Below are 12,837 nucleotides of genomic sequence, written 5' to 3'. Positions count from 1 at the left end.
CCAGGTAGCATGAAGAATTGTATTGTTTTTTTCATATCAACAGTGTCAGATATGGATTTGTGATCCTGATACTGCATAATCAATTATCTCGCCTCTGCTGTGCTTTGTCAGGAGCGGTTTTGTTCATTTGCAGTCCTTGTTCATGCTTTCCTTCCTGTTTTGCTTGTCTTTATAGATTTTTATCTGAAAGTTGAAAACATTTTTGTTGATATCAGGAAGATTGCACCCGCTTTTGGAAAGAGGCGAGCGACAAAACATGATGATAAAATAGCCATTCAACATGCATTTATTAATGCTGATAGCATTAAAATATTGCCTGGAATATTTACAGTGCAAGGGAGAGGGGAGGGACTTCCTCAAGTGTTTGGGGGCCACTCAATCTTTTTGAACTGCTGCCATCTGAAGGTTAGGCATCTGTGCTGAACTGGCTGTTTGGGCACCCTCTCGAGACCATGGAGCGAGATGGGAAGGGACAAAATCTCTTCTGGAGATGTGTGTCTTAAATACATCTTTTGGGTCAGAACAGGGTGGGATAGGAAGGGTCATCCCCTGGAAGTGACTGTCTCTCCTCTGACTACAAAGGGAGCCGAAATTACTTCATTTGATTTACAGCCCAAGATTTAGTTACAGTAGGGGAAATGAATCCCAGCCCTACTGATCTGGCAGTACAAACCTCAATGAAAGTTAGTAGGAGTTAAGGCTCTTGAACCTTCCAAGTGCTGTAGATAATGTCGCTATTAAGTTTGATGTTTCCTGTGAGATACTTGGCTGTGTCTGTACTCACAAACATGATTTGTCAGCTAAGCCTGAGACCAAATTCTTCCTGAGGCCTGTTATAAAGGAAGGAGAATAGTGTGATCCCTGATAATGTGAAAGGTTCAGAGTCCAATTTTAAGTGGTGTGCAAGCCTTACAGCAATGTAGTCCATAAGTAACAGAAGGCATTATTGAGCAATTGATCAGCTCTTTTATTTTGCATGGTATTTTGGGTTAGAGATTACTTTAATTTTAGAGGGTATTTAAAAATATATCAATTTCTTAGGGATGCAATGTTGGTGGGTACATACATTTTACTCTATATTCTGGGTTCATGAGCACAGCTTTTTCTAACTGTGGTGGTTTTGTAGGTTTCTTTGACCATTTAAAAGTGGGATTGTCGATGTAAAATGTGATTGTCCAGATCACAATGGAAAGGCTAGTGAAAAATGGCCTTTGGTGCTTTGCCAAGCACAGGAGTCTCTGCCCTATTTCTGGGCTGATATCTTTACCTCCCAACGTGGAGACCCTGTGCCTCAGAAGCTTAGGGGAGCCCTAGGACACTCCTGGAGACTGCAACCTATTAAGAGGGGCTGGCTGTGGGGGATCGTTTGACCACTATGGTACTCCATAATTCATAATTGAATTATGTCCTACAAATAGACTTCATTTGGAGATTGTTCACTGGCCTTAAATGGTGCTTCTTGTGTTGCTAATGATTCCTTGACTTGTCTTATCCCCTGGGTGATGAGACAGGGGAGCCTTTAAATTTGCTTTCTTGTGCTAAATTGAAGTGCTATGTGCTGCGGAACACCATGGCATCATTAGGTGAGTGGCAGCTGAGCACTCAGTACTCCTATTGCATGTGTTGTAGGTCAAGAGTGGGCTATTATATATATATACACTTTTCCTCTGAGTTACTTTTCTAGCAATTGATCTTCATCTGCTGGGCATGTAAATGCTGCAGTTTGTTAGAGTCCCTGCTAAATACCTTCTTCAAAGTGACAGAGAGACAACCCATGCATCTCTACCAGTACTCTTCAGTGGTGAGATACTGAAGTGCGTTTGGGTAAATGTTGCATCTTCCTTTTCTCTCATGCTTCCCTCCCCCCTCTCTGTTTTGTTTGTTTCAGGTTCTCGGCCTTTTTGGATCTACACAGTGGAAGTTGCATCTTGTGTATGGCGTGGTTAAGCTTGCAGCCTGTCACCTCGGCCTTCCTCCATTTTGGGCTGGTTACTTTTGTGCTGTTTTTGCATGGTTTGCAGGTGGATGCTGGCCTGACGGGAGACTCAACCAGTTCAGTACAAAACAGCTCGTGTTCAGGATCTTTTGACTGCAAGGAAGGTGTTATCCTGCCAATATGGTACCCAGAAAACCCATCCCTTGGGGACAAAATTGCCCGTGTTATCGTGTACTTTGTAGCACTGATCTACATGTTCCTTGGAGTCTCCATCATTGCAGATCGTTTCATGGCATCTATAGAGGTCATTACATCGCAAGAGAAAGAAATCACAATTAAGAAACCCAATGGAGAGACCACAACAACCACCATTCGGATTTGGAATGAAACTGTTTCCAACTTGACCCTCATGGCTCTGGGCTCTTCTGCTCCTGAGATCCTTCTGTCTCTGATAGAAGTGTGTGGACATGGATTCATAGCTGGAGACCTGGGGCCGTCTACAATTGTTGGCAGCGCTGCATTCAATATGTTTATCATCATTGCCATCTGTGTCTATGTGATCCCTGATGGGGAAACCAGAAAGATAAAACACCTGAGGGTTTTCTTTGTCACAGCTGCATGGAGCATCTTTGCTTACATCTGGTTGTACATGATCCTCGCTGTCTTCTCTCCAGGTGTGGTTCAGGTCTGGGAAGGTCTGCTCACACTTTTCTTCTTTCCACTTTGCGTCCTTCTGGCTTGGATAGCAGATAGACGTCTGCTTTTCTATAAGTATATGCACAAAAAGTACCGTACTGACAAGCACAGGGGCATTATCATAGAATCTGAAGGTGATCACCCCAAGGGAATTGAGATGGATGGCAAGATGATGAACTCTCACTTTCTAGATGGAAACTTAGTAACTGTGGAGGGGAAGGAGGTGGATGAATCTCGCAAAGAGATGATCCGGATCCTTAAGGACCTGAAGCAAAAGCACCCAGAAAAGGACTTGGACCAGCTGGTAGAGATGGCTAACTACTATGCCTTGTCTCATCAGCAAAAGAGCAGAGCCTTTTATCGCATTCAAGCTACCAGAATGATGACGGGAGCTGGCAATATCCTGAAGAAGCATGCAGCTGAGCAAGCCAAGAAGAGCACCAGCTTGCACGAGGTGCGGCCAGATGAACCTGAGGAATTCATCTCCAAAATTTATTTTGACCCGTGCTCCTACCAGTGTCTTGAGAATTGTGGTGCCGTTCTCTTGACGGTGGTGCGGAAAGGAGGGGATGTGTCCAAGACAATCTATGTAGACTATAAAACAGAGGATGGCTCTGCCAATGCTGGTGCCGACTATGAGTTCACAGAGGGGACTGTTGTCTTGAAATCAGGGGAGACCCAGAAGGAATTCTCAGTGGGAATTATTGATGATGACATCTTTGAGGAAGATGAGCATTTCTTTGTGCGGCTCAGTAACATCCGTGTGGTGGAGAGCGAGGAACCTCCAGAGCTCAGTAACTCCCCATACCCAAAGGCCATCTTGGCTTCTCCTTGTGTGGCCACAGTGACTATACTGGATGATGACCATGCTGGCATCTTCACATTTGAGTGTGATGTTATACATGTCAGTGAGAGCATTGGTGTGATGGAAGTCAAAGTCCTAAGGACATCAGGTGCTCGGGGTACAGTCATAGTGCCATTTAGAACAGTAGAAGGAACAGCAAAAGGAGGTGGAGAAGACTTTGAAGACACTTACGGGGAGCTGGAGTTCAAGAATGATGAAACAGTGTAAGTACCCTATTCGTTTCTGTTCCTGGGTCTAGTTTTGGTGTTTAACCCCACATTTTGCATCCATTACAGGTGAATGCTGACAAGGGACAGGCTCCTTTCCTCAGCTTTCCATCAGTTTCCCTACTTACCTCTTTCAGGCAAGAACCGACAGCAGGATTTAAGAGCTCAAAGCTCTTGTCCCTTCCCTCTCGGGAATGGCAAAGTGAAGCTTATAAATACTGGGGGGGAAGGGGGATAGGAGGAAAATATATAAATCTCTGAGGTCCTGTACTAAAACTAAGGGTTAACAAGTTAAGGTAGAGACAGAAGAAAAAGGATGAACTTTTACCTGGCTGGGAAAATATGGGAAAGCCTCTTTTTGAACACCAGACTGAGCACACAGGAGTTTATTACCATCCCTAGATGAAAAGTTTACAACAGTTATTCCCAGGCAAGCAAGAGCTGCTCAGTAGACATGGGGCTTTATTTTCACAGGAGTAGCATATCATACCTGTGTCCCTACGCAACTTACAGGTCCGTGTGGCAGCTAATTCACAGCATAGGCACAGCTGCAAGCTGTTCTGCTGGACTTGTGAAATCCTTCCGGCCTTTATGTCCCTATGGTCTACCCATATTCCCCGCATCACCTTCTCTATGATCTCCGTATGTCTGTTTCTTTTACTACCTGTGGTTTTTCCCCTTGTAAAATGCCATGGCAATTGGCAATAATGGTCTAAAGCAGTGCAGCTCGCAGCCTGTCCATGTGTCTCCATGACCCAGTGTTTTCATACAGAATAAAGAAGGGAAGCGGAATAGTCTGCACCACTCCTGTTAATTCAGCTCTTTTATTGCGTACAAAGTAGCTGATAGGAAGCTAGGAAGTAATAAAGACCAGAAAGGCGATAATGTCTAATTGCTCTAAGTACCTGCTGTTAACATTAGTGAGGAATGAGAAAAATCCCTTAGCTGAGTAGAGAGAGGGAGAGGGGTGTGAGCCTGGTGCTAAAACTCTCTAGTGTTAAGTGCCTAGGTTCCTCTTGTTAACACCTAATCACTTGAGCCATCAAAGGAAGAATTGTGCAGACTTGCAACTGCCATCAGAGAAAGGAAATCTCTGTACCAAGCCTCTCAATACAGTACGAGAGAGGATGTTAATATATTAAACGCTATGGAGTAGGGATGCCCTAATTCAATAGCACCTTCTGCCTTAGCCCACTAAACCATTTAATCCAGATAATATCCACAATCCTGATGCTTGATTATAAGTACATGTTCTTTCTATTAAAGGAAGAGAAAGCCCCTGGTTGGCTGGCTTCAGCCACTATCAGAGATGGAAGAGGATCAATTGTCCTCATGTGGCCTTTTCAGGGAGATGGGCCATACAGGTTAGTCTCCTTAATGGAGCCACAAGCTGGTTTGTCTAGCGAAAATGAAGAAGAATGTCAGATGCATGGTTATAGTCTCCTGTGAGTAGACTACCTAAAATATAATGCGTACTACCTTGTTTCATCCAGATTTTGAAGAAAGGAGACTGTTCTTGCTTGAAGATGGCCCATGAGTGAAAGGCCAGCAGGTCTGGGGTACCAGAGCATAAGCCCATGAGACGTATTACTCCAAACCGTACCCTGTCTCTTTTATCTTCCAGATGATGGAAGACTTCTTTTTGTCTTTTGAAAGTGTGTCAGAAGGTCAGAGCATACCCACATAGTTGCTTCACTTGGGTTAAAACTGATCACATTCAGCAGGACAATGTGCATCCTTGTGGGACATACTCTAATGAAAATGAAAGCAGTGCAGAAAACAACAAATATGTGTAGGTTGCTTAATGCTGTGGTTTGTGTCCCAGAGAAGTTGCCATGGAGCACAGATGAGATGTTTGCAGTGTACCTAAAACTGTGCCCACATCTAATACATTAATGTGACTTGCACTTCTCTGTCAGAAAACTGCTGGGAACAAAGCCTGCTAGCTACAGTGGCCATAGAGACTATGTGGCTAGCAGAGATTAATTTCTTTTGAAGCTAGAAGTGGTGTAACTGGCTCAACATAGCACTTAATCAAATTAATAAGCCTAACAAGGAAGGAGATCATGTTAACCAGCAGGCTGCCTTTATTCACTCCCAGGTTTCATTTTAAATCACCAGGTCTTCTGGGAATGGAGTTTTGGGCTGGAAACATGTGAAGGTAGTTTTCAGTAATCAGCCTTTGGCATTTAAATTCAGTGAACTCAGGCAAGTTGCTGTGCTTTGCCAGTTCTTCTCTGAGGTGCAGGTAGAAAACTGGAAGCAGTAATGGGTGAGTTTAATCTCTTCTACCTTTTTTTGCTTTCTAAATTTGAATGCAGAAGAATAATTTTGACCAAATATTTGGGCTCCGAACAAATTTGAGGTGACTCAGGTCTGAATTGAGAGTTTAGAGCCATAATGCTACTATTCCAACACTATCCAGTTTTGGTCAGCTCAGTTTGGGAAGATGGGTGGAATAGGGTGTTTGGGACAGTTTTGCTGAGCCAGAGGACAGTGTATGAGTTGACTGCTCATAGTATCGCTTTGTACAAGGCTGTATGAAGACACTGGGTCACCTGATAGCTAGAGAGTTGTGTGGCTGAATGATTGAGGCTCTGTCTCTTAAATGCCTTGCCCCCAAGGGAGACCCACCATGAAGTACTGACATCCCATGTGTGCTGAAGGGAGGACTGAGGGTCCACAAAATCTGGTGCAGAACCGAGGAAAAAGCAGGAAGGCTAAGCTAGTCAGCAGACACTGCAAAGGATGGGTGGTCAGAAAGCAGTGGGAAGTTACGTGCTTCCCCACTTCAGCCTAGTGATTGAGCCCTTGCTTAAGGAAAGGTGAAACTTGGGCTCTAGTTTCCATGCTGGTGTAGGAGCTGCTCATGGATGAAGTCCTGCCTACCTCACTGTTTAACCTTGCCATTCTCCTCATGGAGTCTCTTTGAAAGCATTTTTGACTCGCAGAGGAAGGAAATAACAGCATCTTGCAAACACTAAGACAGTGCCAAGTTTTGCTGTGGCTGTGCATGTATGCTAAAGATCTGCAGAACTGCAGCTGCAAAGAAGCACTGATTGGTGTAAACTGGAGGAGAGTAAAAGCTTCAGTTCATGCTCTCAGCTTGTTCTCTGACACATGAGTAAAAAAACTTCAGTTTGCATTCTGCAGCAGCAGGCAATCTGTAAGTAGTTTGTATGTCAGCCTCCTTAAGTGTAGCAATGGCTAGATTAATCTGAGGGGCACTGGATTACGCAGCATCCTTGAGATTAAACTATAGGAGAGGTGCTGCCATCTACCAAATCCCTAGGGCTAAGGATAAGCGCTTTTCCCTGAAAACTAAACAGAGAAGTCATCTTCACTTAAATATAACAACATGGAATAAACTATTTCAGGGTTGTTTTTAAGAGGCTTTCCCTAAAATATGTGGGACTAAAAAAAGATGAGTTGATGCAAACGTTACAGAATGAGAGGGAAAGGGATCCTGCCACCGGGTCTTGCTTACTGCCTCAGTGATTCTTTCTAGACTAACACGGTCAAAGTTTCCTTACTCACTTTTGGGAGCACAAGAGAAAGCAGGCTGAGATGAAGAGGCTTGAAACAATGCTGGCATTACTGAAATATGGTCTCATGCAGTGTGTGTGTATGGATGTGTGTGGGTGTTGGATAGCTATAAATCAAGCCATATAATCTTCAATGCTGTTATCTGTTGAGAAGGGAATTGATCAGGTCTCCAATATTAGATTATGCTGCTTCTTTTTTTCAATGCATTTGTTATTTCTGAACTCCTGCTCCAGTGAGGGTTGCATATGACCTCAGCAGCTGGAGCAGAATCCTAGCTCTCTTGTTGACTAAAAGGAAACTCAAAAAGTCAAGTCCAAAACTCCAGATATTCTTTTTTTTGCAAGGTGATGGAATGCTTTTCTATTAAATGATATGGAAATAAATGTTAGGCTCTTGGAGGTATGAAAGTGTAGAATAATGATTGACCCAGCTGCTTTATCATGTCCATGCAATAAAGAAATCATTAAGAGCCAGCAGCAAAAAATGAATTGGGTTTTAAGGGATTTTCTTTTTGCATAATATAAGGAACTCCCAGGAAGTCATTAAATTTAATTTAAATTTTCTCTGTTTAAATAGTTTCCTCTGTTTAAAACTGTTTAAATTCATATGAAAATCTGTCTAGGTCTTGCTTTGGAGAGTTTGGGAAGATACCTACTGGTAACTTGTGTAACTGATATGACAGCTAGGAGATAAAGTGACAAGTTCTGCTGTGGCCATGTCACTTGCAGCAGCTATACTGAGTTAAGGTTTAGGCCAAGAGTTCTACTCTGTTACTTGTGTTTATTGCTGATTGCTCAGTTACCTGCAGGTGCTGAAGTCTGCTAGAAGAGTAGCCATCTGCCCTGAGTCCATAGTTCTCAAATATGGCCTGTGGCTCAGGAAGGAACAGGGTGTTGAGAGATGCCATGATGTCAGACTGGTATTAAATGGCCTGCAAAGTCAGCACGGCCAAACTTCGGTAACATGGAAACCCACAGTCACTTTTCTATGCATGTGTTAGGCAGAGCTCTCAAGAACAGAAGTGCTGCCTCCTCCATTTGTAGAGACTGCTGGAGACAAACATTAAGCCTGCCTTGATAAGTAGTGAGTTTTGGTTTGTGTTTTTTTTATTTTCACCTTTAGGGGAGGACTTTGTGTAAATTGCATGTTGTCTCTTCTTGTCTGCTTCTCCCTAGAGAAGCCCCCAGGCTGCTGTGTGCATAGCTGTGCCTGCTCCACAGAGTCACCCTGAGCCTTGGGCTGTCTCAGTGTGGGCTTAGCTAGGTGGGGCTGGTCAGCCAAAGTGCTGCTGTGACATGAGTAGTGAAAAGTCACATGCACTTCTTCCTGTTGGAGGCTTCGGGCATTTTTGGCCAGGGGTGTTCATGTATGTATGCACAGGAAGGCAGATCTGTGCCGGAGGTGGTCCTGTCTGGGTCAGGTTGGTGCTGGTTACCAACTGCCTCTGGCAGCTGCCATGTGCTACTGCTACCGCCCTCTCTCCTGTGTGTTGTGCCACCCTTATTTGGTGGGAAGGTCAGTATTCCTTCCTCCTCCTTTCCCTCTCCTGTCCACCCATACTTGGACACCTCAATGGGCCCTAACCCCTTGCTTATGGTCCTGCCACGGTGGCTGTTAGTTTCCCCCAGTAGATCTGGTGAAGGTGATAGTGGAGGAAGGTGAGTGGTGGTTTACGGGTTGAAGGATGTCATACTGAGGTTTGGTGTAATTAATTGTCCTTCCCTTTTGCCATTCAGCGCTTGAGGAAACTGTCAACTTAATTTTATAATTTGATAACCTACGCAGTCATGGCTGTGGCATTTTGAGGGGAATGCTCTTAATGATATTTAACTATTTTGCATGGTGTTTCTTCAGTAGTTCTTATAGCACTTTGCAAAAAAGATGGAAGGACGCTACTCCCATTTTGCAGACAAGGGAAAAAATACAGATAAAGTGAATTCCCTTCCCTCTGGATTACCCAGCAGATCAAAGACAGGAATAAAACCGATCTCCCTGAATGGCTAGCCTGTGCTCTATCCAGAAGAATGTCTGTGTACATCAAGCTTGTAATTTCCTTTTACTCAGGACCACAGTGAATTTATGCAGATTCACTGACCTCTCCCCAGCAAATCACACCGGTACAGGTATAGGCAGCAGCTGTGATTTCACTATCCCCCCAAGCTGTCAACAGTAACTGTGGTTTGGGATGCTCATTTTCCTAAATTAAATTTTGGTCACAAGACATGGAGGTGTGCTACATTTGCAAGACCTTGGTGATGACTCCAATTAATGACTGAGGTCATAACAAAATTAATTAATCTAGTAATCTAGTCTGAACTGTTGTTCAACAGCTGTCATACACCACACACTGATCCTAAGGCTCTGGACTCTGAGGAGAACAGCCTTCAAAAATGAAGAGTAATCAGTGGGACTGCAGGCAATGAGAATTTGCTGTGTGAGGCTGACAGTTTTATTCTCTCAGGACATGCTTCCTTCCCATTAGAGCCTTCTTGAAATCGAGCTGGAGACTGAATCCTCCAAACTCTTTTCCAGTTTGTTTCCATCAGTGGGTAAGATCCTTCTGGGTTTCTCTTCCTATGCCTTCACGTTAATTAGAAGTTTTTGATACCTATTTTAATTTTGATTAAGGGAAAACAGCAGCTGTCCTCCAGTTAAAAAAAAAAAAAACCAAACCCAAACGAAACAACAAACCCAAACCAAACACCTTTCCCCCACTATGTTGCCAGTGGTGAAAGGCTTCTTGCTGTGTATTTGCTTCTTGCTGTGAAATTCTCATGTTAGTGTTCTTAACAGTACCAGTTTCTAATTTAACATATGCCATGCTCTGGGTTTCTGCTGTAGTCCCACGGTGAGGTCTTGGCGGTGTGACCTGCAGGGAATTAGCGTGAGGTGTCAGGGGACTGTTCCTGGAGTGTATGTTAAATCAGCCTGCAGAAATGTGAGACCATGGCACCATCCTGGGAAGAAGAGAAGCCCTGAGTTGACCTTTACCTTCCCAGATAGTCTTGTTGGCAGGTGTCAGGGGTACATATTTGTCATCTGTCCATAAAAAAGGACAAAGGACATCCTGTCTAGAGACTGACTTCTTGCCCATCAAAGGAGGCATTTCTATGAGTTTGGGACAGCATTAAACAGGGGAGGCCTGGGATCCCAGCTCAGAAGAGGCACGTGGTAGAGATCATCTCTTCAGAGCTGATGTGTGCTCTGATCTAGCAGCAGAAAAGCCCCTGGGAAGCTCATGGGTTCCTGAAGTAGCAGACCCTTGGAAAGGATCTTCTGGGAGGTATCAGACAGCAGTGATATTGCTACTTTAGAGCAAACACAGGGAAATTATCTCTGCCAAATGACACAACCAGGTTTTGTATTTAAAAACAAACAGACCAGAAGGATTCCAAGATTAAAAACAAGTCTACTGTAGCTTTGGTGAGCTCCTCCTTTACTCATACGGACTTGTACATTACTGTGTGGAGTATTTTTATCAATAAGTGCCTTGGACATCATGCCCTTTATGCACAGGTCATATTTGTTTTCCATCTATAAGAAGGAGGCGAAGGCACAGTTTGAATGATACGGCTTCAAGGGATAAGAAGAGATGCTGGCAGCAAGGCTTGATAAACCATATATCACTACAAGCTGAGGGTTTTTTAACCCACAATGGGAAAGTTACTTACAGCGTCATTGTAATGTGTCTGTGCCTTCTAACAGATCAGAGTGCCAGCAAAGTTTTGGAGTTAAATATGGGCTTATCCTTATCTAAATGAAGAGAACAGCAGAGTCTAAAGTATCCCTAGCTAGAGGTCCTCCAGCACACTTACTTTTGTGGCTAAATAGAAGCAGCTGATCCTGGTGGAAGGTGGCAGCTGTTCCAAGAGATGATTTACCTGTTGCTAGTAGTGTGGCTTGTTTCTTATTTACCTCATATCAGGATAAAGGGCGATAAGAGAATTTGCTATGCTAGCTGATAGAAGCACTGGGGACCAAGTTCATCCTCTGTTTAGCTTCAGTGAAAACAGCAGATTTAAAGCTGGGAGGAACGTGGACTGGTACATATTTACAGCTGTCCTAGCAGATGGGCTGTTGACAGATGAGGCTCCTCAGCTCTCTGCCTGGGTGCCAGCGTGTACTGCTGCAGGCAGTCCTGGTGTTGAGCAGGCCCTGGCTGCTTGGCGGGCTGGGCTCTGCTGGAAGGGCAGTGAGGTGAAAGTCTGAATATCAGACAGGACCCGTTCTTCCTGCCAGCATCTGCAGGACCTGTCCTTAGGAGGCTGACAGGGATATCTGCCCACCTGCCTCGAAGTCTGAACAGCCTCATGTGGAATGTGGTGCAGCCCCGGAGCTGGACAGCAGTACCTGGAAACCCTCCTCTGGACATCAAATCCTCCACTATGTCCTGCTGCTCTCCTTCCAGGCATTAGCGTGCAGCCCTTCTGGGTATTAAAGAGGTCAGGACTTGATGTTCTACCCCATGTAAGCAAAAGCCATGGCTCCAATCTCCTGGTTCTGCTGTTAGGTGGTGGTGATCTCCTTCAGTGTTTTTAGGTGCTGGGGAGGAAAGAGGCCTTTTCTCTCTCTCCTCCATCTCTCCAAACAGTTTCTGGGAGTGATTGCTTCTGCCTGTCCTGTGGCTGTTGTGCTGAGTGTGTTGTAGATGGTTTATCAGCTGCTGCATCTCTTTAGTGCTCCATGTAAAAGTATGTTGTTAAAGTGAAATGCATCGTTTTGTGCCTCTGTGTTTCTTGCTGTGAGATAAACAAGCCAAACAGGTCCTACCCTCATAAAAACCACCATCTGAGCACCGCAATGGTCTGCTTCTATCCTTTAGAGAGGAAAAAAAAAAACCATGATAAAGCTATCAATGTTTAATGTAGCAATTCTGCTCTGCTTATCTCTGTTTTACCTGTCTTCCCTTGTGGATTGGTCTCTCCTGGACCCCATCTGCTTGAGAGTTTTTCAGTAACACTGCTATCTCCACCTCTCTTAAAGACAACTGGACCATGATTCTGTTTAGGAAGGATGAGCCAGGACCAGTGTATTGACTGTGCAGGACTAAGCACTGACTGTTTTCTAAGACAGAGATGCTGCTTTATTTTGGGGTGGATTGTGGTTAGCTTTGAAAGCTCACGCTAGTTGTCTCCTCCTGTAGTAGGTTAAGGAGAGGGAACATGTGAATTGGCAGTTTTTCACAGATGTGTCCTGTTAGATGACACCACTGGGGGTGGGCAGAGCTGCGAATAATGCAAAAGCACAGTGAACTATGTATGAGCAGTTACTGCTTGCCTAGCAGTCAGGCTTCTAGGGGTACATCAGCTGTATCCTGCAGAGCAATACCTGAAAGCTGTAGCAGGGTGGAGCATGTCAGATGCTTGGCTACTGCTGGTGTGTGAGGCGGTAGCACTGTGGAAGTGTAAGGAGCTGTGTGTGCTTCATCTCAGCAGCAATCGTGGTGCCTGTCCTATTGGAAAGTCTTAATTTTCTATAATTAGCAAGTTCTTGGCATGATTGTTTTTCTTGCTCTTTTTGTGGCCTGACAAGTGGAGCAGTGCTAGACGTGGCCTGTGGGAGTCAGAGCTGATAGCAGCTTCAGTAGG

General features: G+C 44.4%; 1 protein-coding gene across 5 annotated transcripts in view; it reads left to right on the top strand.

Annotated features, from left to right (window-relative positions):
* Nucleotides 1–12,837, top strand: part of SLC8A3 (solute carrier family 8 member A3) — a 113,811-nt gene that overhangs the window by 18,767 nt on the left and 82,207 nt on the right. For 4 of the 5 annotated variants that reach the window (XM_026849578.1, XM_026849577.1, XM_026849574.1 and 1 more), the window contains one exon: nt 1,889–3,700. In XM_026849578.1, coding sequence (XP_026705379.1) covers nt 1,935–3,700 — 1,766 coding nt within the window. In that variant the 5' untranslated portion in view covers nt 1,889–1,934. The remainder of the gene's footprint in view (nt 1–1,888; nt 3,701–12,837) is intronic. The other variant, XM_026849579.1, reaches the window with a different exon arrangement.

The sequence above is a fragment of the Athene cunicularia genome (assembly GCF_003259725.1).
Source record: "Athene cunicularia isolate RWA chromosome 5 unlocalized genomic scaffold, athCun1 chr5_part1, whole genome shotgun sequence".
Classification (NCBI taxonomy): Eukaryota; Metazoa; Chordata; class Aves; order Strigiformes; family Strigidae; genus Athene; species Athene cunicularia.
The sequence above is the reverse complement of the archived record's forward strand: the minus strand, read 5'-3'. Positions and strand labels throughout refer to the sequence as shown.